The sequence below is a fragment of the Poecilia mexicana genome, unplaced genomic scaffold, assembly GCF_051168715.1.
Source record: "Poecilia mexicana isolate PSO_F unplaced genomic scaffold, ASM5116871v1 scaffold_7, whole genome shotgun sequence".
Classification (NCBI taxonomy): domain Eukaryota; kingdom Metazoa; phylum Chordata; class Actinopteri; order Cyprinodontiformes; family Poeciliidae; genus Poecilia; species Poecilia mexicana.
The window spans coordinates 2,362,094-2,387,736 of NW_028263376.1; the positions used below are offsets into that span (position 1 = coordinate 2,362,094).

The 25,643-nt window shown below is 40.0% G+C and overlaps 1 protein-coding gene across 1 annotated transcript; it reads left to right on the forward strand.

The window, feature by feature from the left end:
- The first annotated feature begins 828 nt into the window (after positions 1-828).
- tti1 (TELO2 interacting protein 1) lies at positions 829-24,594 on the forward strand. The gene is made up of 14 exons (XM_014973631.2): positions 829-967; positions 2,096-2,838; positions 4,001-4,338; positions 4,410-4,665; positions 6,843-7,020; positions 7,596-7,891; positions 8,157-8,576; positions 8,662-8,821; positions 9,626-9,790; positions 9,964-10,109; positions 11,757-11,897; positions 13,160-13,364; positions 22,837-22,924; positions 24,134-24,594. The coding sequence occupies exons 2-14, from the start codon at positions 2,113-2,115 to the stop codon at positions 24,390-24,392; spliced, it is 3,378 nt and encodes a 1,125-aa protein (XP_014829117.2). The 5' UTR covers positions 829-967; positions 2,096-2,112; the 3' UTR covers positions 24,393-24,594.
- Positions 24,595-25,643: the final 1,049 nt, after the last annotated feature.

Here is a 25,643-nt window from a genome sequence, read left to right on the forward strand (position 1 = left end):
AATTAACGCAGTCATATTTTTTGACTTTTTGGAGAGAACACATGCAAACAGAAAGAGAAGGAGCTCAGGTCAGGATTAGAGCTCAGAAACATTTGCTGCAAAACAACAGTATTACCAATCGGAATAATTATATTGATTGGGTCTGAACTGGACCTGTGTATCTTGGGAAGTGCCTTTAGAAGACATTTGTTTTAAATTAGCTTCTTGTTTACATTTGTCGTGGAGGTACAGTGAGCATAGTTTCATCAATATCTAATTGTGAATTTGTGTTTTATCAATAAACTAACTTGCAAAGAACCCCAAACTGAATGGGTCAGAGGTCAATAAAGCAGAATAGTCCAAATATTAAATACATGGGTAACTGGACTAGACCTCCTCTGCAGTAGTGAATTAGCTGCCTAAATAGGGGGATCAGAATTAGCCTAAGAAATACTTTTAGGAAAACTTATTTATTTTGGGGTGTGATTTGCAAAATAGTGATGGGAGTAACATTGGAGTAGATGGAGCGTCCGTCCAGGAAGACAAGTTTGGTTCCTCCTGGAAGTCAAAGGATGACTGGTTGGAAATGAGTTATTTTATTCTCAAATCTAAATGAAAACATAATCAGAAATCTGTTTTTAAATCAATGTTTTAAATATAATTCTATTCTAATAATATATACTGCATACATTTTTCTATTATATTCTGTTGTAGCAGTTTGTAACATAGACGTAATAAAGAGTTAGTAAAGATATTTTTCTTTATTATATCTATGTTTGTACTGGAAAGTCTTATTCTGATAGGACCGGAAATCTTCACTTACCGTCACAAATGTGCGTCACTGACGCAGAATTACGACGGAAACTTCATCGAGTACAGCGGTAACTTCGTCCGGTCGAGATGTTTATTTATATATATTTTTAAATAAAGTAGTTTAGTTTTCTCAGTGACGTCTCAACGGGAAGGCCTTATTGTTGCTGGAATGAAGGTAGGCTGTTATTTTCCACTGTGTCTCTTTAGCATTGAAGCCTAGTTTAAACACAAGTGCGACATCACCTTTTACTAACACTATTTTACTAGTGTTTATGAAGCGTTTATTTTGATACTAAATCATGCAATATAAGAATATAACCAAATTTACAAAGTATTTTTCTGTTTAAAGCCAGTTAATATTTAAGAGCAAAGAAATATAAGATAATGCATTCATTACAATCAATGCCTGTATTCTCAGTAGGTAAAGAGGATGGATGTCATTTGTCCCTGCGATGGCATGATGGGGCCATTACAGATGAAAAAATAAAATTCTATAAATTTTATAGAAAAACATGGACATTTTTAAGTTTGACTTTTGTAGTTCTATTAATATGCTTGCTTGCTTTCTGCAGGCAGCAAGCACAGTAAACATGCAGCGTGACGTCGACTGAATAATTCCTCCATACCGTACAAAAATACAGTATAGCAAGAATATAACATCTGCTTCTAATGCTATACCGTTATCAGAAGTTGAAAAATCAAAGTCAAGATTGTAAATTGGAGGAATAAGAATTCTGAATGCCACCCGCAGAACTTGAACCAGGTACTTTAAAATATTTGGATTATGGGAAATAAACCAGAATTAAAGATGAGTAATTATCATATACATAGATCTGTTTATTATCATTGGACAGATGTCCAGATCCAACCCTTCACTGTCTGACTCTTCCTCTCAAGAAACGTTGAAGTCATTCTCTCTTTATGAACTATATGGCTCAAATAAATGTGTTGCAGTCCTTCAATAGAACCAGCTTTCTCTTCTTCATCACTCCAACGGGCTTCTTCCTCCAAAACAGCAGATAAATCGCTCACAACTTCCTCCACTTCTGTGTATTCAACCTTTGGTTTGACTTACTCTCATTACATCACAAGATGACGCCAGTGTTTTGATGAAAACAGCACAAAGGAGTTTATAGTTGTTTCTGAGAATTATTTATTATCAAAAGCTTTTATGAAAGCACAGTACTTCATCTTTTTAAATTATATATGTGATTTTATCGTATCAGTGAGACTTTAACCTGAAGAACACATTCATTGAAGTGAACAGTAGAGAAGGTGTTACATCAGCTCCCTGTGCTTACAGAAGTGGCCCTTGCTGTGATGCCTCCAGCCATGTCTCAGATTAATGATCCGAAGATTGCCTTCGCTTATCTGCGCCCAGCCTGCGTCCTGCTCACCAAGGAGCCCACTGTGACCAACGTGGAGTCACTGAGCGAGCAGTTGAAAGACATCCATGATGCCTCGCTGCAGCAGCTCCAAGAGTATGTCCTCTTCCCCTTGCGCTTTGTCCTCAGAATCCCGGGGCAGAAGAAGGAAAAGCTGGTGCAGTCTGTGGCCGAGGCAGTGACCTATGTTCTGGAGAGGACTTGTGTCCGGAGCTGGGACACGCTGCGTGACGTCTTCTCTGAGCTCTGCGTCTGCCTCTGCTCCCCCACAAACCCAGGCCAACCCGCAGGTACATCAGAGGAGCTGAAATCCGCCGTGCTGCAGTGCCTGGATGCTCTGCTCCACGCCGCTTATGGCGACATAGTGTTCAGACTGTACAAACCCTCGATGCTGCCTGGACTGGGTGCTGCTGTGTCGCTGCTGTTGGCTTTAGGAGAGAAGGACAAATCCAGAGAGATTCAGACGGCGGCCTTGAAGTGCCTCCAGTCTTTGATTCTGCATTGCGACTGCAACCAGGAGCATGTTGCTCCATCGTGGGATGAGCGATGTTCTGTAGGCAGGACCATGGCTTCTTTCTTACCTGGGATCACTTCGGCTGCAGCGAGGATCATCACTGGAGATCTGAGGCAAGGCCATGCGGTTACTGTCAGGGCCATCCAGGTAAAAACACTTCAGTTTTCTTCAAAATAACATGAATCTCTTCCATATTTTTAGCATGATGAGCTGCAGTTTTCTGAACTATTGCTTGCTCACCTCACATGAGTTTGCATCAGTTAATTCAAACATATCTGTTAAAATGGATTTCTTTTCTTGAATTTAAGACAGATGATGTCAACAATGTTGGTTGTTTATGAAAGACACCAACATTAACTGGTGTGCAGCGCTGGTATTGATCCCTGCTCATCCGTATTAGTGCAGAAACAATTAATCGAATGAATCGCGATTAATTTATTAGTGAAGTAATCAGCAACTAATTTAGTAATCGGTAGCTGCAGTATAAGGAGTAAAAAAAGATCATGAAAGATACATATATACATATTTTCTTTTTAGATGAAAAACCTTCTTTATTGTAAATCAGTTTTACCCAGAACTCCTCAAGTGACATAGATTCAAATTCTATAAAACATCCAGAGAATCTCTTTTCTGATCAATAACATGTTGATGTTAAAAATGTTTTATATCTGCAGCATTCTTTGCTACAAATGATTAAGCATTCATTAAAAGAATGACATGTTATTTGATTTTAGGCAATACAATGTTTAATTTATTTAAAAATTAAACATTATATTAAGACGATGAGCTATTGGTTCATTGTCCTTTGTATTTCTAATATTGTATAAAAAGCTGTAGGTGGCTCAATAAAAACCTGGAGAATGTGTTCATTTTTGTCATTTCTTTAACCCTTGTGTCTACAAATGGGGTCCAACCGAAAACACGTAAAACTTGTATCATTTGCCTCAGTCCTCGCACGTACAAGGGTTAATTGTCAGAATAATCGATAGAATAAGTCATTCCTAAAATAATGGTTAGTTACAGCCCTAAACCTCATTCACATTATATCATGTTACAGTGCAAACTTCAATGGATTTGACTTGGATTTCATGACATAAACTAACACAAAGTAGCGCTGCAGTTAACACTTATTTTAATCGATTATTCTGACAGTTAAGCAAGTAATTTTATATGTCTGTGTACTGTGTGCTGCTCTGTCACATAAAATCACTAGAATGTACATTGAAAATAGTAAAACAAACAGTGATAAGTTGAAGGGTCATGAATACCGTTTGCACCGTAGGAAAATAAAATTCCTGCTCTGGTTCAGGTGTGGTCCGGTTGTGTGGTTCTGGTCATGGAGGATGCCCAGCTGCAGCGCAGTGAGTCCTGCAGCACCATGTCCTCGGAGCTGGGGAGGATCGGCCAGCTAGTGGTGCAGCGGACGGCGGACTGGGTGAAGGTGACGGCAGGGAAGCTGTGTGTGCTGCTGAAAAGGATCATCTCCTGCTGCTCCACCCACCAGCACTGGAGGGTGAGGCTGGAGACGGTGGAGCTGGGCGACCGTCTGCTGGCAGCGTGCGGTCAGTCGCTGAAAGAGTGCCTGGGTCCACTGCTGGAAGCTCTGGTGGGAGTGATCAACGACAAAGACCCCAGAGTCAGACAGAGGTTTGTTGTTGTTTTTTTACTGGAAAAAGAATGAGAATGGCCCGACTGGAGCCCGATGCCTTCTTGTTCAGGTGTGAGGTTGCTCTGAGAGACGCATCCCAGAGGAGTCAAAGCGCCACTAGCAGTAAGAACCTGACTGACGTCCTGTCTGAGAACCTCCACTCGTTAGCCACCTCCCTCCCCCGGCTGATGAGGACTGCTGACGACCAGAAGAAGCTGTTTGTCCTCAATGTGTTCCTTGGTTACCTGAAAGTCCTGGGACCACTTCTCTCTGTGGTGCTAAACTCTGCTGCACATCTGGACAGGATCTCTAAAGCGTTAATGCAGGTAACAGTGTGGTTTAGTATTTTGATACTCTTCAGAATTGAACTTATAAAGACGTAATATGTGGAAGTGGTGCATGGGGGAAGTCTTGGGTTCGGTTCCCAAACCCTAAGACCTTTGGCGAACATCTCCCTCATTCTCTCACAGCCCATTTTCTAATTGGTCGGACCAAGTCGTTGTTTTGCAAGTCACAAATAAGTCCCAAGTCTTTCCACTCCAGTCCTGGGTGTCCCCCATTCTTAAAATGTCTTAAATTCATGTACTTAAAATTAAGGCCTTAAAATAAATAAGACAAAATGTAAATTATCTTTATGGAGTCGCTGCCCGCCGTGCGGCGTACAAGCATGTGACGCATTAATGAGGCTTCGTAATAACATGGACGCATACCGAGTTTTCATTTCGACTCTGTTGGACAGCACGGACTTCAAACTTTATAAAAGTGGTGTTTTTATATTGGATTTGTGGTTATTTACTTCAAAATAAAGCCAGAAATAAGATCGATCATTTCCGCCTTATTTTGTGGGGTCTAAATGTACCACATTTCAAAACAACCAATAAAAATGAGTTGACGGTCTGTTGCTAGGTAGAATGGAGACACGCGGAAAGAGACGAGGGGGTGGGGGATTTGGATACGGCAAGAGACTAGGGCACAGTGATGCTGTGGATTTTACTAAGAGTGTTTCGATGGGTTTTTTAGACTGTAAGTGTGTTAGTTAGAGTTCGTGGTGTGTGCAGGGTGAGTAGTAGTTTTGCTAGCTATCGCTACACGGCTTCATAGCGAGCGCTGACGCACTGAGAAGAGAGACTGCGCGCCGAGATGGCCATTTATAGACCTCGTCGTCTTAAATCTAGTTGTGGTAGGACTATTAATTAATATTCCACACTGACCTTTTCAAGAATTTCATTTATGCTAAATGTTTCATATGTTTAGCTTAAAATCTGTTTTCTGTGTGTAGCTGTGATGAAAATATCAACCAGTAACTGTGTTCATGTTGTTTCTTTGCTTTTGAGTTGCTTTTCCTGAAATTTTATTTTAGATTTTACAACATTCCAGTTTGATTTTATTCCCTCTCAGCTGCATCAGATTTGGTATTTTTAATCAACTTTGCAGGTTTGCTCATTTACAGAAAATCATAAGTATTGAAAGCTTGATTATTTAATGATTACTCATTTAGTTTTGGAAACATGTTGCATTTATTGCATTGGAACAATAAAATAAGAGTAGCCTGAATGTCCAAAATGGAAAGCGTTTAATTAATTTTAATACTAATACTAATTGTGTCTGTTGTTGTTGAATGGATTATTTCTGTGATCATTTGGACTGAAACTGAGATGGAAGATTTTTCCATAGCCCGATTACATGTGAATAAATCTATTGCTCAGAGGGGATGAATTGGAGGAAAATGCTTTTATCTGGGAGAATTTGCCACAAGGCAGTGATCTCGTCCTGAGCTTCAATAAAGGACGCAACCGTCAAATTCCCTCTATTTAAAGACAGAATGGTTCAAATCTATATGTGGATGACAATTTAAAAGACTCTCTGTATAACTAACATCATAAGAACAATGAGATGGTGAAAGTCACATGATCTCTATTTTTCTATTTCCATATTTTTCTATATAGATGCATTTGAAGTCCATGTATCATTTTATTTTTGTTAATTTTTGAATGAATGCAGATGGAAATAAATCAGACTTGTTGAAAAAATAAATGAGCAAAGTGTTAAAAAACCTTCACCATTTTCTCTCAGTTTTAAATGCCATCAAATAAATGCTTATGTTAAACAAACACAAAAAGCCATTTTCAAATGATGATTTCATTTATTAAGAGGAAAAACTCATTAAATGATTAAGCTTAATAAGAAAGACACTGGAGCAAAATGGCTTCCAGTTTCAAGGTAAAAACAACTGCTGGCCAAAAACAAACACATCCTGATGATCTACAGAACTTTTAGGAATGTTTTTTGTGGATTCACGAGACAAAATTAGATTTTTTTAGAAGGTTTCTGCATCGTTGTTCTGCTTTTTGAGCTCACCATCTTAATAAACCAATATGAAGGTTTTGGAATAGCCCAAAGTCTGGAGATAAAATTGGTCATTACATGAGCTCTGATGGACTTTCTGGTCTTTTGCTGGAGAAGTCTGGGTTTATCCTAAATGACTGTTAAAATGTGTGTGCAGGTGCTGGAGCTGGATGTGATGGATGTTGGTATTGTGGAGGAGCGGAGCTCCACTGATCCCATAGAGAGCAGCTCCGGCTCACACCACTCCTACAGCGCTCACACTCAGAGGAAGCACTTCCTGTTCTTCACCGACGACAAGATCTACTGCGTGCTCATGGAAATCTGCCAAACATTAGGTGCTATTATACGACAGAGTAATATAAAAAATATATATGAGAATAAAATAATCAGATTACAAGAATAAAGTCATAATACTACAACAGTAAAGTCGTACAAGAATAATGTCAAAATAATTTGAGAATAAAGCCATATTATGTTACGATTTTATTCTTGTATTACTACGACTTTATTAGTAATTCTACTGAGTGTTGATCAATTTAATCGATCAACGGCCAGATGTAATCAGTTTTGATCACTAATATGAAACCAGGAGGCCTCGAAGTTTTAGGACCAGATTAAAAGATTAAGTTCAGCTAAGTCCTGCTTTATTTATGCAGCACTTTCAGCAAAAACAAACGAAACTTAAATAAAACTTATTTTAGCCTGTAGGTGTATTTTAGACCCATAAAAATTAGATAAACTCCACAGTAACTTCTGGTTCCTTGGTGTAATTCTTCTTTCTGTCTGATGAAGAGAAAACGTCAATAATAAATGAAAAACCCAGAACAAAAGCCACAAAGATGCACTATGCAACAATTTACCACAGTCCTGACATCTTTTAGCTATTCTTCATCTACTTTTTATTTTCCAGGTTACTACGGCAACATCTACCTTCTCACCGACCACCTGTTGGACTTGTATCGTCAGTCCTGTGCATACAGGAAGCAGGCCGCCATGGTCCTAAACGAGCTGGTGTGCGGTGCTGCCGGCGTCTCGGTGGCAGCGCCAGCCAGCTGTTTGGACGGTGGGGACTGCCCGGCTCCCTCTGCCTCCAAGGAAGACCTGAAAGCAGCGGTGGTGTCTATCATGGAGGAATACATCAGCCTGAGCAACTGGCACCTGAAGACTGTGAGCGAGGAGTCGGACACAGACCGTCAGGATCAGCAGGTGAGGCTTCCAGCAAAAAAAACTGATAATATCAGCTGTTTCTAAATTCTGTTATTTACGCAGTTAGTTTCTTATTCAGCTACAAAAAAGGAAAGAAAGAAGGACAGAATGAACCAAAGTTTTCAGAGTATTTTTCAGCACTTCACTTACAATAATTACTGACCAGAAGAACTTCAAGCTGAATGTGTTTACCGATGGTTCTGGAGAAATCGATGTATTGTCCAGCATCATTCATCGTGACAGGCCAACTTGTCATTGTTTTCAGCTGCTGAGTCCTTTCAGTCTCCAGTCCATCTCCTGCAGTGACATCATCAGGAACACTTCAAATCCTCTTCACCAAGCAGTTCCTTCTTCATCCGCCTGCCCTTTGACCTCACTGCCTACATCCACCGTCCACCAGCTGAAGGGCAACATCTGGCAGCTGTGCGTCCAGCTGGAGGGCGTGGCCCGCTTCGCCCAGGCGCTGCGGCGTGACTTCCGCCCGCTGCTGATGACGGCGCTCTACCCGCTTCTGGAGAAGGCCAGCGATGAGTCGCTGCTGGTTAGCCAGGCGGCGCTGGGTGCCATGACAACGGTCGGCGCGGCCTGTGGTTACGCCTCCCTGAAGGAGATGATCAGAGACAACTCGGACTACCTGCTCAACGACGTCTCAGTGAACCTGCAGAGGCTTGGTCAACACCCACAGGTACAGATTCAGAGGAGAACAATTATCAAGCATCAGTTCAGCCGTTTCTAACCTTGTGATGCCATTTTCCCTTCCGATCAACCAGGCTCCGCGGGTGTTAACGGTGATGCTGGTTCACTCTGACTGCAGCCTGTTGCCTCTGGTCGGTGACATCATACAGGATGTGCTGATGGCTCTGGATCTCAGCTATGACCAGTCAGCTGCTCTGTTTGGCTCTGTGCTGCACGCGCTCATGAAGGCACTGGGTAAGGAGGTACTAGCTCATTACATCATACTCTTCTGTATTGCTAGGTTTTAAGAACTTCACAATTCAATTCACTTTCAATTCACGATTCCCTTCAACATTGCTTTAAATACTTCAGTATGGTTTCAGTAATAAGTATGCAGTTTTCATTTAAGCCTTTTTGTTCAATATTGGAAATACATTAAAAGATGCAAATAAACAAATTATTAAATTTCTTTTTTAAATTGTGCCTAAAATACAATAACACATTCATTTAGTGAACACTTGATCATTTGTAGCAAAGGGTGATGTATATGAAACATATTTCTAACAAAACTGATTGATCTGTTGACTGTTTTTTGGTTTAACTATTTAATAAATGTATTGCAAAATGTCCTTAATAGGAGATTGTTTTGAACCAGGTGAAGCTAGAACTGCAGCTTGTCGAGTTGTGGGTAGAACATATTTACAAAAAAATTTATTTATGTTTTTTTTATCTTAAATGAAAATTCTCATATTTTATGTACAGTTTTGGCTTAATTATTGCTCCGACTATGTTCTTTTAAGAAATGACCATTTTTAGAGGCTCTATAGTTACTAATTATTCTATTATTAAATTAGTTGATTATTTCAGTAATCGATTCATCACAATTAATCCAATTCATTTATGTATGACTTATTTATTTGACGCAAACCCACTGGTTAGGCCAGTCCATATTTCACCTACCGCTGCTGTTCTGTGCCATGCAGACCATTTCTTAGTTGTCATTTTGTGAATAAATCTTCTGTTGTTGAATTAATAGTAATGTCATTTTTCCTCTTTTAGCCAGCTGGTTCCCTCCGTCATGCTGTAGGACCAGTAAGCCTCCCAGTTCTAGGATTTCTGCTGAACTGGAAGATTTAGACATCTGCCAGTTCCTGCTGGATTACCAAAAGCAGAAGGAGTTGGCAGAGGGCATTGGGATTGAAGCAGATGAGATGGAGGACCTTGGTAATATTTAGGCATTACCAAGTACAAACTGACATCGTTAAGGTTCTGTTCATAAAACGTTATGGCAGGCCAGAGCTTTGAGTTTGACATGTGGTTTATATAAATGAATTTAAGTTAAAGAGGCAGGACTCAACCAGGAAGCTAATTACAGCTAAAGCTAACTGTCCTTCCAGAGGTGCTGCCTCCTGCAGAGTGTGAGGAAGCTGATGATGGACCCGATGTGAAGGCACAACTCCCACCACACCTCAGTATCGCTAAAGATGTCATGGAGCGCTGCGTCCACCTGCTGTCTGACCCCAGCCTCAGACTCCGGCTCAAGGTGACAGGCTAGCTGTAGAACAGGGGTGTCAAACTCCAGTCCTCAAGGGCCGCTGTCCTGCAACTTTTAGATGTGCCTCTGCTGCACCACACCTGAAAAGAATAATTAGGTCATTAGCAAGGCTCAGGAGAACCGATCTACACAGGGAGGAGGTAATTAAGCCATTTCATTCCACTGTTTTTTACCTGTGGCACATCTAAACACTGCAGGACACTGCAGGACAGCGGCCCTTGAGGACTGGAGTTTGACACCCCTGCTGTAGAAGAAAAGTCCAATCCTCCAGAGCATATATCAGTTTCCTTCGACTTAACATTTATGTACTGCATTTTGTTATTATATCATATAAAATCTCCATCAAGGCCCTGTAGATTTAGATTTCTCTCGATTAAGAAAAAGTAGGTCTCAAATGAAGGTAGAGATCACTCTCTGTACTATGGTGAGTAGACCAACAGGACATGTCCAGATGGCGGTATTAATCCATGTGATCAGTATTACAGCTAAATCTAGGGCTGGACGATATGGCTGACAAATGTATCGCAATGGAAACTTTTCATATTGGTCAATATAGATAATTATTTACTAGTTTTAAATATCTGAAGTACTGGTGACGTGACCTTTCCTGTTTTATCCACAGTTTATACAGTTTTTTATTTTTAAGCAGTTATGAGGCTAAGTGGCGAAACATGAAACTACTCAGCAGGATGTTGCTAGGCAACCAAAGTATAAGTGAGTTAGCTGATGCTACCAACCTAGTATATCTAGCTGTGAAAGGCCTTTTCTCTGCCTACATCCCCCAGAATGCCATGCGGTTCTGGATCTGAGGTCAGTGAAATTATTGAACACTCCTCATTTTGAAAATGTTTTTTAAAAGTTCTAAATTTATGTATCTAAAATGAATACCTTAAAATTTCTTAAATTTACAAAAAGCATAAGTTGGCCTTAAATACGTTAATTTTGTCACTAGCAGCCCTATTCAATTTTTGTATATGTAGTTTGCTCACTTTTCTGTCAGGCAAAGGTTTGATTACTTACATCATCAATGATGCAGCAGAGACTGTTGGTAAAGTAGCTGCTAGCTTGCTAGCTTTTTTGCGTCCGTCATTGTTAAGTGAAGAGTTATCACCAGTTGGATGGACGATGTTCATTTTCGCCACTGTCTCACTTCTGTTGCAAACCCATACGAGGCTAGGCGCATTCTGCTACATAAGCAATGTTTGGTGAGGCAGAGAGACCACATGCAGGATGAGAAGCACAAAAACTGCTCCCAAGAGCCACCAACATACCCCAGACATTTCACAGTTTTGCAATGCTTGATTGTAATACAGCAGAATCCTTCCAATCATTCTTTATATTTGTAGTTTTCCAGTCTTAAATTTTATCACATTTATTTTATTACATTTTTAAAAGGTCTTAGTCTTAAATTTGACTTCCTGAAATCTGCAGATATGTGTTATTGCCCAGCTCTAGCTGAAACTCAGCAGACTTTGATGAACACTCTCCTACCTTATAGGATGAAATCAAAATAAGATGTCAGATAAGGTCAAAATACCACTTCTTGGTCTCTTAAATCTAGTATTCAGGGATAAACCATACCTGTGCGTGGTCATAATATTTCTGACTGTTGTTTACTCTGTCCTCCTTCAAAAGGCTCTAGATGTGCTGGAGCTGTGTGTGTACGTGCTGAGTGAGAGGGAAGACGAGTTGCTGCCCATGGCTCATCGCTGCTGGCCGGCTCTGCTTCAGAGACTCACGGCTGATGACCCGTTAGCAGTCCTCAGAGCCTTCAGGGTTGGTTTACAACTTAGCTTTACTCTAAGTTATGGTTGTCTGACAAGCTTTTTAAACATTGGAACAAAATGCAGTCAAAAGCATATCAGAAGAGAAATCTCAACATAAGTTTTACACAATTGGAGACCCTGGAAAATGTGGTGGAGAGGAGAACGTTGAAGAAGCTGTTGTCTATTATGGCCAACAAGCTGCACCCCCTCCATCACACAGTTGACAGACAGCAGAGCACTTTGTCACACAGACTGCTTCAGCTCCGTTGTCGCAGGGACAGATACAGGAAATCTTTCCTGCCACAGGCTATCACTTTATATAACAAACGTTAAGTTACCCTTGTACATATCTGCTCATTAATCGATATTGTACAGACTGTACAGATTATTAATTTTCACTGTTCATACTGTACAGAATCTTACATTTTATATTTTATGCATTTATCTTATTTTTATTTTATTTTTCATATTGTAATTTGAACTGTGTGTATGCGTATGCTGCAACTGCACAGTAATTTCCCGATTGGGATGAATAAAGTACTTCTGTCTGTCTATCTGTCTATCTATCTATCTATCTGTCTGTCTGTCTGTGTAAAATTGCTAGTAAATTCTCTAAATTTGGGGTGGCTGCACATCCTTAAAAGTCTTAAATTCTGCATAGAAAACTAAGGCCTTAAAATGTCTAAATTTAATCAAATTAATTTAATTTGGCCTTAAATGTTAATGACAGGCTGTTGTTGTGGAAGAACTATTGTATATTCTATGCAGTTCACTTTTCTAAAAAGTGAAAGGTATGAGTCAGGCGGACGTCTTCATTATGATCTATGACTCAAGGTGGTTGCGGCTACCGCTAACTAGCTGCTAGTAAACCCTTACTAGTGTAGCTGGCTAGCTTTTTTGTGTCCATCATTGGTAAGTGTAGATTTATCACCAGCTGGCCGGTCGCCATTCGTCTTTGCCACTGTCTCACTTCTATTGCAGTCTGTACAATGCTATCTGCGTTCGCTGCAAAAAGCTTGGCACTACTACATAAAATATGCAATTTTCTTCTGTACATTTCTGTTGTGGTACAGGTCTTATAGTTCATCCATCAGGTTGTTATAAAGTCTTACATTTGAGTTGGTTGAACCTGCAGAAACCCTGAAACTCTGTGGTTACCCTTAATAACTAGCATGTTTTTAGCGGTAACACCTGTTTTCACGTAGACTTTGCTAGTTATTTTTTTAATTTGTTTTTAAATTGATTTGAACTTGACAATTTCTCCACAATTAGGTGCTGAGTACGCTGGGTGAAACCTGCGGTGACTTCCTGCGAAAGAGGGTTTCTAAGGAGGTGCTACCCAAGCTGAGCTCCTCACTGGCGCGGCAGGCTCCGGTCAGCGCCAACGCCGGCCCGGTCTACACACACAGTCTGGCCTACAAGCTGCAGCTGGCTGTGCTGCAGGGCCTGGGTTCGCTGTGTCAGAGACTGGATCTGGGTAAGAGCAACCAGACACACCTGCAAAGGTAGCACATGTCTGACATTTGACCTCTTTAGAAGCTGGACGTTTTGTTTTGTTTGTTTAAGACCTTCAAATAATTGCCTGATTTGTGAAATTAAAAAATGTGAGATATTTATGAAGACTGATGGAGATCTCCTCAGATCTGAGTGTTTTAATCAGCTTGAATCAGTATAAATATCATTACATGTTTTATGAGGCTATTTTCCTTATTTGTTTATTAATTTAATTAGATTTAGCACATTATTGTGCACTGTGTAGTTGTATTCTTGTACCACCAGGTGGCAGTGTTGTATATCACTGGCAATTACAGCCTAACTTGTGCTTCTTTCTGTTTCTGTGATAATATTTACTACATATATCTATGATTTAGTTTTTCCCTGGGTAGAAATGTCCACATGAGTTCATATAATCAGGACCGCTAGTGTTGGGAAGAAGGTCGGTGCTTTCGATGAGAGTCAGCATCCCCTACGATTTCTAGATTGGTATGCTGTTTTATTTAAAAAAATGTAATTATAAATTCAATTTGCTCTCATGCATAAACCATAATGGAAAATCATCAATGAAAAAGCCTGGAGGCAGTGGAAGCGTTTGGGTTCAGCATATTTTAAAGATGACTTTGAAGATTCAAAGCCCAGCCAGCTGAGCCAACAGGAAGCCAGCGAGTCCTCAGCTGCTCACGCAGTAACGCCCGCTTGCAAGCTCCATTACACAGCAGTACAGCAAGCAACTCTGCTAAATGTGCAATCAGCAAAACAGGAAGTAGGACTATTTGACTTCTACATCTGGTGATGCGTTTATCCTCTTTACTGAATGTAAGCCCAACTTTGAGCATATAAACTCAAAATATGCAGTAAAAGTTCCCAATTTTGTAAGTAGCAGCTGAATTTTCATCTATTCATAATTACCAGCTTTAGAAACATTTTTTAAAGGTACAGTATGTTGCAACAGAATTCATAAGTCTCGAAGTTTGCTATATTTTGTCGCATTTCAAGCACATATTTTATTGTCAGTTATTTTTTTCAAAGTTGTGCAGACTGGTATGTCTTTAAAAAGTTTAAATATTATGAAAAAATTAAGCATGTTATGTTCCTCATTTCAGAAAGTTAGATTCATTGCATATACAGTGAGACATTTCAAGCATTTATTTCTTGTAAATTTGATGATTATGGCTTACAGATAATGAAAACTCAAAATTCAATGTCTCAGCAAACTTGGATATTTGATAAGATCAATTAAAAAATATATATTTTAAAAAGAAATTTCAGGCTGCTAAAGCATGTTCATTTCTGTGCACCATGTACTTACATGAATTAGTGCATCAGCGCACCGTGTTCCGGATGCGATCACCGGATGCGTTCAGGGTTTCCCCCAGAAAACTTGCTAAGCCTGGTGTTTGGGGCGCCGACCACCAGGTCCACCGTGTTTTTGTTTTAAAATATGTTAAGTTGACAGGAAATGTAAAATTATTACTAATTATATGTTACTAGAAAACACCAGTGAAATGCTATCTAAACCCACAACTAGTCTTAAAAACAACAAATGAAAAAATCCAATTAAAATGAATATCAATGATTTGCACTTCTGTTTAATCCAAATCAAGTCATCGGCTTCAGGGGCCCCATAAATGCTAATATTTTAACAGACCACACATATATAAATGTAACACATGTTTATTGAGATGATCAATGCTGCTAAATTTGATTCAATTTCAGCATATATAGATTAAAAGATTTTAATTGTTTAACATTTAAATGTAAGAGTTTAAGAAGCTGGCAAGTTTACTTTGTAAAAGTTCAAAGAACAATATTCATAGTTAGATTGTTTAGTTACCATAGCAACAATCTGATGCTGTGAGTTTAATCTTTAAGTTTGAGCTCTGTTTGTTCACAAATACAATTTAGTAAACTGCAATTATAACTGATTGCTTTTTAGGTTGGCCAATTAAACTACCGTATTTCCGCACTATAAGGCACACCGGATTATAAGGCGCATAGAATAAACGCTACAGTAGAGGGTGGAGTTAAGTTATGCATCCACTAGATGGAGCTGCACTAACGGGAATGTCAACAAAACAGTTTGACTCCGGTCGGCGAGGAGAGCCTTCCGCGACTGGGCCGGGGCGTGGCTGGACGATGGTCACCCTTCTCTGGTCACGCACAGCATGTTGGTGGAGAACGTGGTGCTAAGTGACCTGCAGATGACCTGATTCTAGACGGTCGGTAGGTAGATAGGTCAGTCAAACTTTATTAATAGATTACAAACCAGCGTTCTGACAACTATCCCAGCATGCATCGCGCATTTCTTCTTCTACGGGTGAAAATGAAGTCTGGCGCTGCTTACTGTAGTTGCTAGACCTGTTGTGACTCAATATTGGTTCATATATAAGGTGCACTGTCGGCTTTTGAGGAAATTGAAGGTTTTTAGGTGCGCCTTATAGTGCGGAAAATACGGTACTCGCTTCCCCCATATTAAATCTAACACAGAAGCTGATCTTTTCAGCAACAACAAAAGGGGCCCCTAAATCAAATTCTGCTCATGGCCTCATACAGACTGCATGATGAGGTAATCTGCTTCACTGAGCAGAGATGCACAACAAACGGGAGATTTAATTCAATGCTGCTAATGTGGCTTTAGTAGCTCTTTCATTTCATGTCTGTTGAGTTTTTAACAAGAGTCACAGAAACTATTCTGGTTGGTCCAGTTTATGGGATCAGATTTTCAGATCTCCGCGCGGCCGTCTGACTAAGTGGACAAAGCATTTGATATGGTTTGATGCATCGTGTAACCGGAAAAATAATACTACTACTAATAAAATAATATAAAACCAGCGTGAAGCGTGACAACGAGAAGAGTGTGAAAGTTCCTCACTGGGCTGAATTCACCAGCTCAGTGCGGGAGTTGAAAACAGAAGAGAGAACAGATAGACAAAACAGAAAGCTGCCTTTATTTATCACCGTCTTCAACGTAGAGCCGTTAAAACCACAAAATAAAATCTGAATATTTTTCTATATAAACCCTGGTGCTTTAAGTGTTAAGTGTTATGATACTTCCCAGATATTCATTTCTATCTACTTATTTGTTCTCAGTCATCCAGGACATACCAAAATTTAAAAAGGCTTAAAAATAAAGCAACTTAACAAGTTATAATTTAAACAGCCCATAACTTGAATTGGGAGCCATTTCAATAAATCAATGTTAATGAGGAATTTTAATAGTTACTCATTAAAGCTTTTTTATTTAGAGCCTTAAATTTTTGTAAAGGTGTAGCAGAGATTAGATCAGTCAGACTGAACAAAACTCGTATAGAAGCAACATTTGAATTTTAGTTTTACTTCTCTGCAGGCTGCTTACTGAGAAAAACACATTTGATGTGCATTACTAGTCATTTTTGGTCCTGCAGCTTAAATGTGGTTTAAAAACTTTTTAAACCATGTTTTACTGTACTTTTCACTGTAACTTTGCCGACCACCCCAAAATTGGTCTTAAGAAATTTTCCTGTTTATGGTCCCCCCCTATCATGAGATGGGATCTACACCCTTGGCTGAATCTGCATGATGGGGTTAGCGTTGGTTCATTAACCACTAACATTCTGGTCAACCGGGAACACATGCATAAACTTTGCAGGGAAGACAGAACCGCACGCTGGGCAGCGTGTTGAGATGTAAATGCCGCATATAATGCTTTGTTCACAAAGATAAATCATTCTCACCGCTCGCTCAACGCTCCTCTGAATTCACTACAACTTATTCCTGCGGTTCACATTGAGCTGCGCAACCAGAGCTAACGCGGCGGGTTTTAAACTCTTACCTTCATTTCTCCAAAGAGACATAATTCCTCACAGTAAGTCGATGTAAATATCCATACAGGTCAGCCTGTATGGATATTTACATTGATGTGATGAAGTTTGAGTGAAAGGAGGCGCGCGCGATCCCGCTGAGGTAAAGCAGTGGCAGCACGCGAGGCAAAGCGCAGAGGCGCCAGCTGTGTTATTGGTCCACGCGCTGCTGGCTTTAACCCTTGTGTCCAGAAATGGGGTCCAACTGACCCCACACACGTAAAACATGTATCATTTTCCACAGTCCTCTACGTTTGCTTCAGTCCTCGCACGCACAAAGGTTAAATGCATAAACTATCAACCCATCAACCTATCTATTATCTTATCTATTTTAAACCTATAGGTTTAAAAGGATAGATAAGGATAGGATAGATTTATTCCTAAAGGATAGATCCTTTAGGAATAAACTTGCTCCGCTAGTGAAATGCTCAGAGCAACAGAGACGCTTGCAATCTGGCTTTAAAAAAAAAATAAAATTAAGCGATTTCCCCCCCCCCCCCCCAAAAAAAACATAGACAAGCATCGCTTAGCCTGGCGGTGGGGCTAGTAAAGCATGGCGGGCCGCCAGGCTTACAATACACTGGAGGAAACCCTGGGTGTGGTGGAAACCCAGACTGCCTACAGGTCAGCTGCCTTGTTGGGTCTGGTGCTTCTTGTCTTCCTGTTGACAGCAACCTAGGGATTTTCAACTGGGTCAAGGTCAGGAGAGTTTGGTAGTTTGCTGGCCAATCAAGAACAGCAACACCATGGTCATTGGACCAGCTTGTGGCATCTTTGGCAGTGTGGACAATCATTTCCAGTCTTAGCTGATTAAGTTTGACATTCTGAAATATTACACATTTTCTGAAACACTGAACTTTAGATTTCTATAAGCTGTAAGCCACAATCATCACAATTCAAAGAAATGAGTTGCATAAAACATTTTCAGTCACAATCATCCAGAACTTCTTCATATAAATCCCTGGAAAGTTTGTGGTTGTGACTTTGTGCAATGTGGAAATGTTTAAAGGGACGGGCTACTTTTCAAAGGCTCTGCAGATTTTCGACTGTTTAGAGAGAATGGAGGTTTGAAGCTGAGTGTGGATTTTCCGGCCTGCTCCGCTTTACAGCAGAGAGGTGAAAAGGGTGATGGTGATATTAGGAGTGTCGCACCCGCTGTCTGAAACCCATCACTGACAGATGGGGAGTTAGCAGTCTGTGACACAGCGCGTCACAGACTGTCAGCGGTGTCTGGTCAGCCGGTATTAGATTTAACAGTGATGAGGTCTGCAGTGGAAATCAAATTTGTTTTATTTAAATTGTAGATTTTTCCCTCTGATTTTTGTTCTGAACAAATGAAGTGTTTTCTAATATAGCCTCATTTTTTTCCCTTTTGCCTCATAACATTGTCTTATGAGCCTTTTCTGAACTGTATTCCACTGATCCCAAAATATCCTCTGCCATTCAGCTTCTTTGAATCTCATATTTCTCCTACAATCAATAAGATGGTTCATCAACATGGAAAATATGCACCACCTTGCCCTGTCTTTGTTCTGATAGGCTGCTGTTTGAAGCCCATGCTAGCTATCGGGTCCTGTTTAGCTTTGAAACAGGACTCATTCAGTTTGGAGATGAAACATCCCAACAGCAGTGAAGCAGAGCTGGTTGTCGAAGGCAATATTTGCTTTCATTTCAAATTTTACAGGTTTTGATATGGTTAACACGTCCGCAAACAAAATGTGTCACTTTGACCATGCGGGCCACTGCTTTGGCCTGTGTGTTAACTGTTTTGAAAATGTGGTGTTGGCAGCTGCATGAAAGCAATCAAAACAGAAATATGGAGAAAACAGAGAAGTAAGGAGAGAAAAACAAACATGGAAAATGTTCACTGGAAGGAAAACATTATATGGATATAAACCGTTAAACAAACTGAAATTGTTAAATGGACGGATGGATGGATGAACTCATATTTATTGACATATTGGCTTCATCAATATTAATCCATTAAGTGGGTCCGCCAGTTGCCCCAAATTCTGACCCAGAAATCCAATATGGTTGCCTCAGGTGTAAAATGTAATGCTACTTGACAGACATCTTGTATCCACATAAACCAGTCATACACAGTGTTAAATATCACTAATAGTTGATGAACATTGTTACTGTATTGCAGAAACTACCTACCTTTACCTTTATTGTAGGGTTAAAGGTCAAGTTGATTTGTATTACAACACATTTCAGCCACAAGGCAGCTCAAAGTGTTTTACACCAAAAAACATACAGTTACTAATTATGAAACAAGCAATAAGCATTACATTTTGTCAAATACCATCATCAAAATCATCAAGCAAATACACTAATGAAATATATTGATCAATGTTCCACTTACTGTTAATCAAAGGCCGGTAACACTTTATTTGAAGGGGGTTGAATAAGACTAACATGACATAACACATGTCATAAACATGAATAAGCCTTCATGAATATTTATGACTGTTGTCATAAAGCGTCATTCGATAAATTATGACACTTTTAATACAAAGTTGACATTATTCAAAATGTCTTTGTTATGACAACTTGACATTAACCAAGAAATCATTGCTGATATAAATTTGTTATAAAAGTATTACTGATTGCACTTTAAAAATTAGGTAACTTTATGTTATTAAAGGTAAAGTTTAAACAGTAATGATTTCTTGGTTAATGTCAAGTTGTCATAACAAAGACATTTTGAATAATTTCAACTTTGTATTAAAAGTGTCATAATTTACCGAATGACACTTTATGACAACAGTCATAAATATTCATGAAGGCTTATTCATGTTTATGACGGTGTCATGACAGTCTTATTCACCCCCCTTCAAATAAATTGTTACCCAAAGGCCTTTCTAACCAGCTGGGTTTGTAGAACTCAGTGTTTCAGTTCCTGGAAGTTTGTTCCAGATTTGTGGTGCATAGAAACTGAATGCTGCTTCTCCATGTTTGGTTCTGGTTCTGGTTCTGATTCAGAGCAGAAGCCTTAATTGGTCTGAAAGATTAATACAACAGCAGCAGATCTTTAATGTATTATGTTTCTAAGCTGTTCAACTTAGAAACATAAGCGAATGTCTGACGAATGTCAGACGAATGCTCTGACATTCGTCCTTTAATCCTGGAAAGCTGTTCAGGTGTTAGAAGACTGACTTTGTAACAGTCTTTATATGTCTCTGAATATTTAAGTCTGATTACTACTCCTTGATTTGGGCCTGACTGATCACTAGTTTTAGTTGTAGCTAGTGACTCTGATCACTGAGAACATCAATTAGTAAATGTAGTGGGGTTCCCAGAACCTCGGTTCATTTCAATCTGGAAAGACTTGGACGGACAAAAGAAAGAACGGTTAAAAGATTTTATGACAGGAATGAATAACAGTTCTTTGGCACTTGGGCCCCAGCAGATGATTTGAGCTGTGATTGTAGAAGAATATAATTATACTAAAAGGCATGTTGTTGGTTGATTCACATTAAGATATGTTTTGACTGAAAAGAAATGTACTGGGTCAATCTGACCTAGAAGTCAGAAAGGAACTCAGAATGGAGAGATGTGGAATAAGCAATCACCAAAGAGGGAAAGGTTAAGTTGTTGTGCAAGAAACTTCTGGCAAACGTCTTTTCCTGCTTACGTGCGAAGAAGTCGGCCAGGACTGGGAAAGAATCTTTGTTTGGACAGATAAAGAACTAACAATTGACTAATAGTTCTTCTGATGGAGCAGATTTAATTTCCAGGAGGTCAACCCCTAATTCTCAGAACTTCCAACACACATCCAGTGTAAGACGGAGTCAGAAGTGCTGCGCAAGCGAGGTCCAGTAATGCCATTGGTCAAAGATTCCCAATACACAACAGTAGAGCTGGAACTATATAAAAACTTGATGTCAGAAATAAGAGACAAGACATTTTGGATTCTGAGACGATGAAAATGTAATGTGTGAATCCGCAGATGTGCATTAAATGTCTTCCTGTTTGTCTATGAGCCGGAGAGAATGGAGTTTGTGTATCGCTTCTTTATTTATATATTTCATGAGTTTAGCACCTTTTAATTCCTCCATATGATTTGCTGTGAACTCGGATGAAGATCCCGGAAGCTGATTAGGAATGCTCTCCCCCAGGGGCCCGACACTGGTGGAGGAGGTCGGGAACGGGTGACGTCCTGAAGAGCCGAAGGATGCGGGTGGAGAAGGGGAGGTGGTGGGTTGAACACAGCTGGAAAGGGGCTGACGGCTTGGGTGTGGATCCTCATACGCAGAGCTTGATTGATAATTGGACGTGCCGAATGAGGTCCAGCGCTTAGGTAGGAGGTGAGCATGATGCAGCGATGGGCGGAACAAAAAGGTTCTTGAACTTGTTTAAGCTCAAGTTCAAGTTTAAGTTTAAGCGCTTGAACTTGCGCTTAAACTTCATTTCATCAAGTTAAATAAAAGGCGGTATGCTCCAGAGCCTTACGATGGAAACTCAGCCTCTAGCTCTTACACACCCATTGGAGAGCGTTGTAAACCTCATTTAACTGGAACCATGTAAACATCTGTCTTATCAGCCTGAGGATAGAAAGGGCCATGCTTCTCCTGCTTGGCTTTCCTGCCTAGAACTTAATTTTGTTCCCCTGTTCTGTCAGAAGGGAAGAGATTTGGTGTCAAAGATGAAGAGAATGTGAAAGAGCAGAAGAGAAACAGTCAACGGCTGCAGCCTCACTCGTGTGAATACCGATTTGGCTGCCGCTCACCTCTGGGACACTCGCAGCAAGCCAATTACCAAGCCTTAGTCACAGCGAGAGAAAGACAGAAACACTGATTGACTGAAGCCAATGATACATTCCAACCCGGCTCAACTTTCAGCTGCATTTCCTCACCATCTAACAGCAGCCAGCCTTTTTTAGTGCTGCTCACCCTCTGCTCCTTGATTCAATGGAAGACTACAGGCTGAGTGCAAAAGGGAGAGAAGAAAGGGGATAAAAGCAGTTGCTAAATAATCCCATTTAACTCTGAAATGTGCGCTGCTGCTTTTATTCTTGACTCACATCGAGTAGGCATGTGCCAGCCAAGTGTGGGCTGAATTGGTAAGCAGAGAAGGAGACAGACATGTTTTGAAATGAGGCTTGAAAGGCAGCCCAGTTTGCAGCTTAGGGAATTGGTAAATGTCTTCTGGGAAGGATGGAAAAGGAAAGAGAGAGATAGAGGGATAAATGGAGGGGGAAAGAGTGGAGAGAAAGACAAGTGGAGAGAGAGAGAACAGAAGCTGGCCACATTATGACAAATACGGTGAAATGACAGATAAGGGAGTGGAGGCAGGTGTATCTGACTGTAAAGAAGAAGAAATGAAGATGGAGAAAGAGGAGAAACAGACACTTGTCCTTAAATGTGGAAGGGTGGATGTGTGAAATCCAGCCTGAGGGAGATTTTCCGTCCGCCACCTCAGTGGTTTTTCGTGAGCAAAGGTAAAGTCCAGACTGGAGCTACGTTTTTATCCTCCTGCCATGTTTCACCAACACTCTGGGAACGGAGCGGTTTGATCAGAGCTTTGGAAAACCTTTACAGGCGTCGTGATTGGGATGTTCTGTTTGGTGTTCCCATGTTGGTATAAATGGTGTCTGTGTTTGGTTTGCAGGCGAGGCGGACCTTGATGTCGTCTCTGAAGCCTGTCTGCCCTACCTGAGCTGCAGACAGCCAATCAGGCTGCAGGAGGCCTGTCTGAGGTGAGACCTGAGTGGAGGAGGGAAGTGGAGGAAGTCATTCCTGAGGAAAATATGTCAAAATAAAAGTACCAAATAAAACAATACTTTCAAAGTTAAAATCTGATGACTTAATGCTGTTTATAATAAAGGTCATACATTTTCTTGGAAGTTCACCTGGAAACTACGGTTTAAAAACTGCTAGCTGCGCTAACCATGCTAATTTCTGACATAAGATGCTAAAGACACGTCAGAGTGTCGGCCCTAAAGCTCTGATCAGTGCTTCACTACTACTTTTATTAAATACAAGCCTGTTGCAATAAATCAATTAATTACATGATAAATTAAAACAAGTTCAATAATTTCCATTTGCATGATTTATAGTATTTCTCTTTTCTTTCTTTCTACCAAAACTGGATGATAGAAATCTTCAGTCTGGTGTTTTGGTCTCAACCACATCATTTTCTGAAGGACAATTTCATTTACAGAAACTTCATACTTCATTTTATTTGTTGTTTCTGTTGTTTTGTTTATTTATTTTGGACATTTAGGATGTCTTCCAGTTCCAGTGTTAAATGTTTGCTAGAATTTAAAGTTTAAGGATCTGCATGGATGTGTTCTTCAAACATTTTGCCATTACCACTATAATACTTAAAAACTGTCTGTAAGCAACAACATCATCGTCTATGAGATTTCTGGGACAATTTACCATCCAGCAAAATCTGTTATTGTGACCAGCCTACATACGTATCTTGATGAAACTGAAATAGCTGAGCTGTTTTCAGTCAATTAAATTAAATCTACACCATTATTTTAGTTAAATTAAAACCTTTATTTTGTCTCTGTGAGATCTCCACCAGATTTTATTGATGTTAAATGGTAGTTTTTCTTATTCGTGCATTTATTTATGTTTTGAAACTCTCATGTTCGCCGAAATGCAACACATATTAAAATATTTATTTTCTTTTAACTTTTATTTCATGAACATGAAACAAAAATAAATCATTTTTAGTCGTTACTGTCTTTTTCTACAGTTCTATAAAAAACTGAGGAGATACGAAGCATTTTGTGACCTAACTGATCCCATCAGTAACGCCATCATAAGACTTACAGTCTTATGTTGTTAAACAGTGGTTATGAAACAACTGTTTGTCTCAATGCTGTTTAGCATGTGAGCTGCAGAATCAACATTAGCGCCGCATTAAACAGAACGGCTCCATCTCTCCTTCACAGTGTTTTCCGTCACTTAATCCAGCTGGATCCGGACAGCTTCTGGTTTACGCTGAACCAGATCCACTGCCCTTCGTCCTTCATGTCACCCCCCCACCCTGACCTCCGACCCCTGCAGCTGGGCCTGACGGGCCGGCCCAGAGACGAGTATTCAGACAACGTGCTGAAACTGCTGAGGGAGGAGTTCGCCTCCGACTCAGACCACAAACATTCAACGAACTGGGGAAAAAAAGAACCTGATATGTTTTTATATGCGAGTTAAATAAAAACACCATAGCTTCTACGCTAACCTCCAGACCAGGAACAAAGCTGGCCGCTCTTTCCACTCCCTGAGAGGTCTGATCTTTCATCTGTCTGACAGACGGAAATAAAATGTTCGTTTTCACATCATTTCTTTATTGCTGAAAGAACTGACTGAATCGTCCTGCTTGTTTTGAATAAATTAACAATTCAACCACATACAATTGAAGCTGTGGGTCTGTTTCTTGGTTTAGAGATTTATATTTCAGATATGCATCTTATTATAAATCCTAGTTAAAGTTCTATATTTACCTCAATTTAACATGTCAAATCTATCAGGATTATTTTGTATTTTCTACATATCCAAGTCAATAAGGAAAATACATTTGCTTATACTGAGTCTGATTTCTCTTAAATTTGATAAATCTGTGCTTGTGTTTTAGGAGTTTTTCAGTAAGTCAGAATATCATGAAAAAGTTAACTCATATTTGGAATTAATTTTTTTTTAAATGCCTTAATTTTGATTAATGAAAAAAAAAAACTAAATCCACTTTCACCAAAAATGTGCATTTCATAAGACGTGTCTAAAAAAAGCTTTTTTTAATATAGAAGTATTAACTTATGGCCAGCAGATATATGTGACTGTTGAAGATGTTGGCTGTTCTCAGTGCTGTACTGAAATCATTTCCAGCTGCTGGTTTTTGGTACAAAAGGCATTTTTCCTTCAGCTGAACACAGAGAACGGCTGAGCTCTGTCCTGTTCAGGACAGCATTGTGTAACGTGAACATCATGACGCTGAAATCCAACATGGGTCAAAGAGTCATGTGTAAATGAAGAAAACAGGAAGTCACCTCTGTTATCACAGCCCCTCAGTCAGGTGAGCCCTGAAAGCTGCCTTCCTCCCACCTCTGTAATCAATGTACATGTGCAGCGTCCGATGCATGCGTGTGTGTGTGTGTGTGTGTGTGTGTGTGTGTGTGTGTGTGTGTGTGTGTGTGTGTGTTGGGGACAAGATGGTCACATGTTTTGTATTTAGCTGGCCCCGGCTTTAATGCTAGTGAGCGCGGCAAGGCGCCTCTTTATCTCCTCCTGTGCTGTTGCTATTTATCCTGCTGCCATTGCTGACAGTAGCACCATTAGTCATCAGCTGCAGAGGGAGGGACATGCTTGGCAGCCCCCATTACACACAGTCAACAGCTTAACGCCGTTTCTTCTTAATGTTCGCAGACAGACACATGCAGAGAGCTGAAAGCAAAACCAGAGGTGATGAAG

Bases quoted from the DNA above. Each gene is read 5' to 3' on its own strand.
- tti1 (XM_014973631.2), top strand. From the start codon at position 2,113: ATGCCTCCAGCCATGTCTCAGATTAATGATCCGAAGATTGCCTTCGCT. The intron at 11,898-13,159 runs GTTGGTTTACAA...CTCCACAATTAG, and splicing joins CAGTCCTCAGAGCCTTCAGG to GTGCTGAGTACGCTGGGTGA. The intron at 22,925-24,133 runs GTGAGACCTGAG...TCTCCTTCACAG, and splicing joins CTGCAGGAGGCCTGTCTGAG to TGTTTTCCGTCACTTAATCC.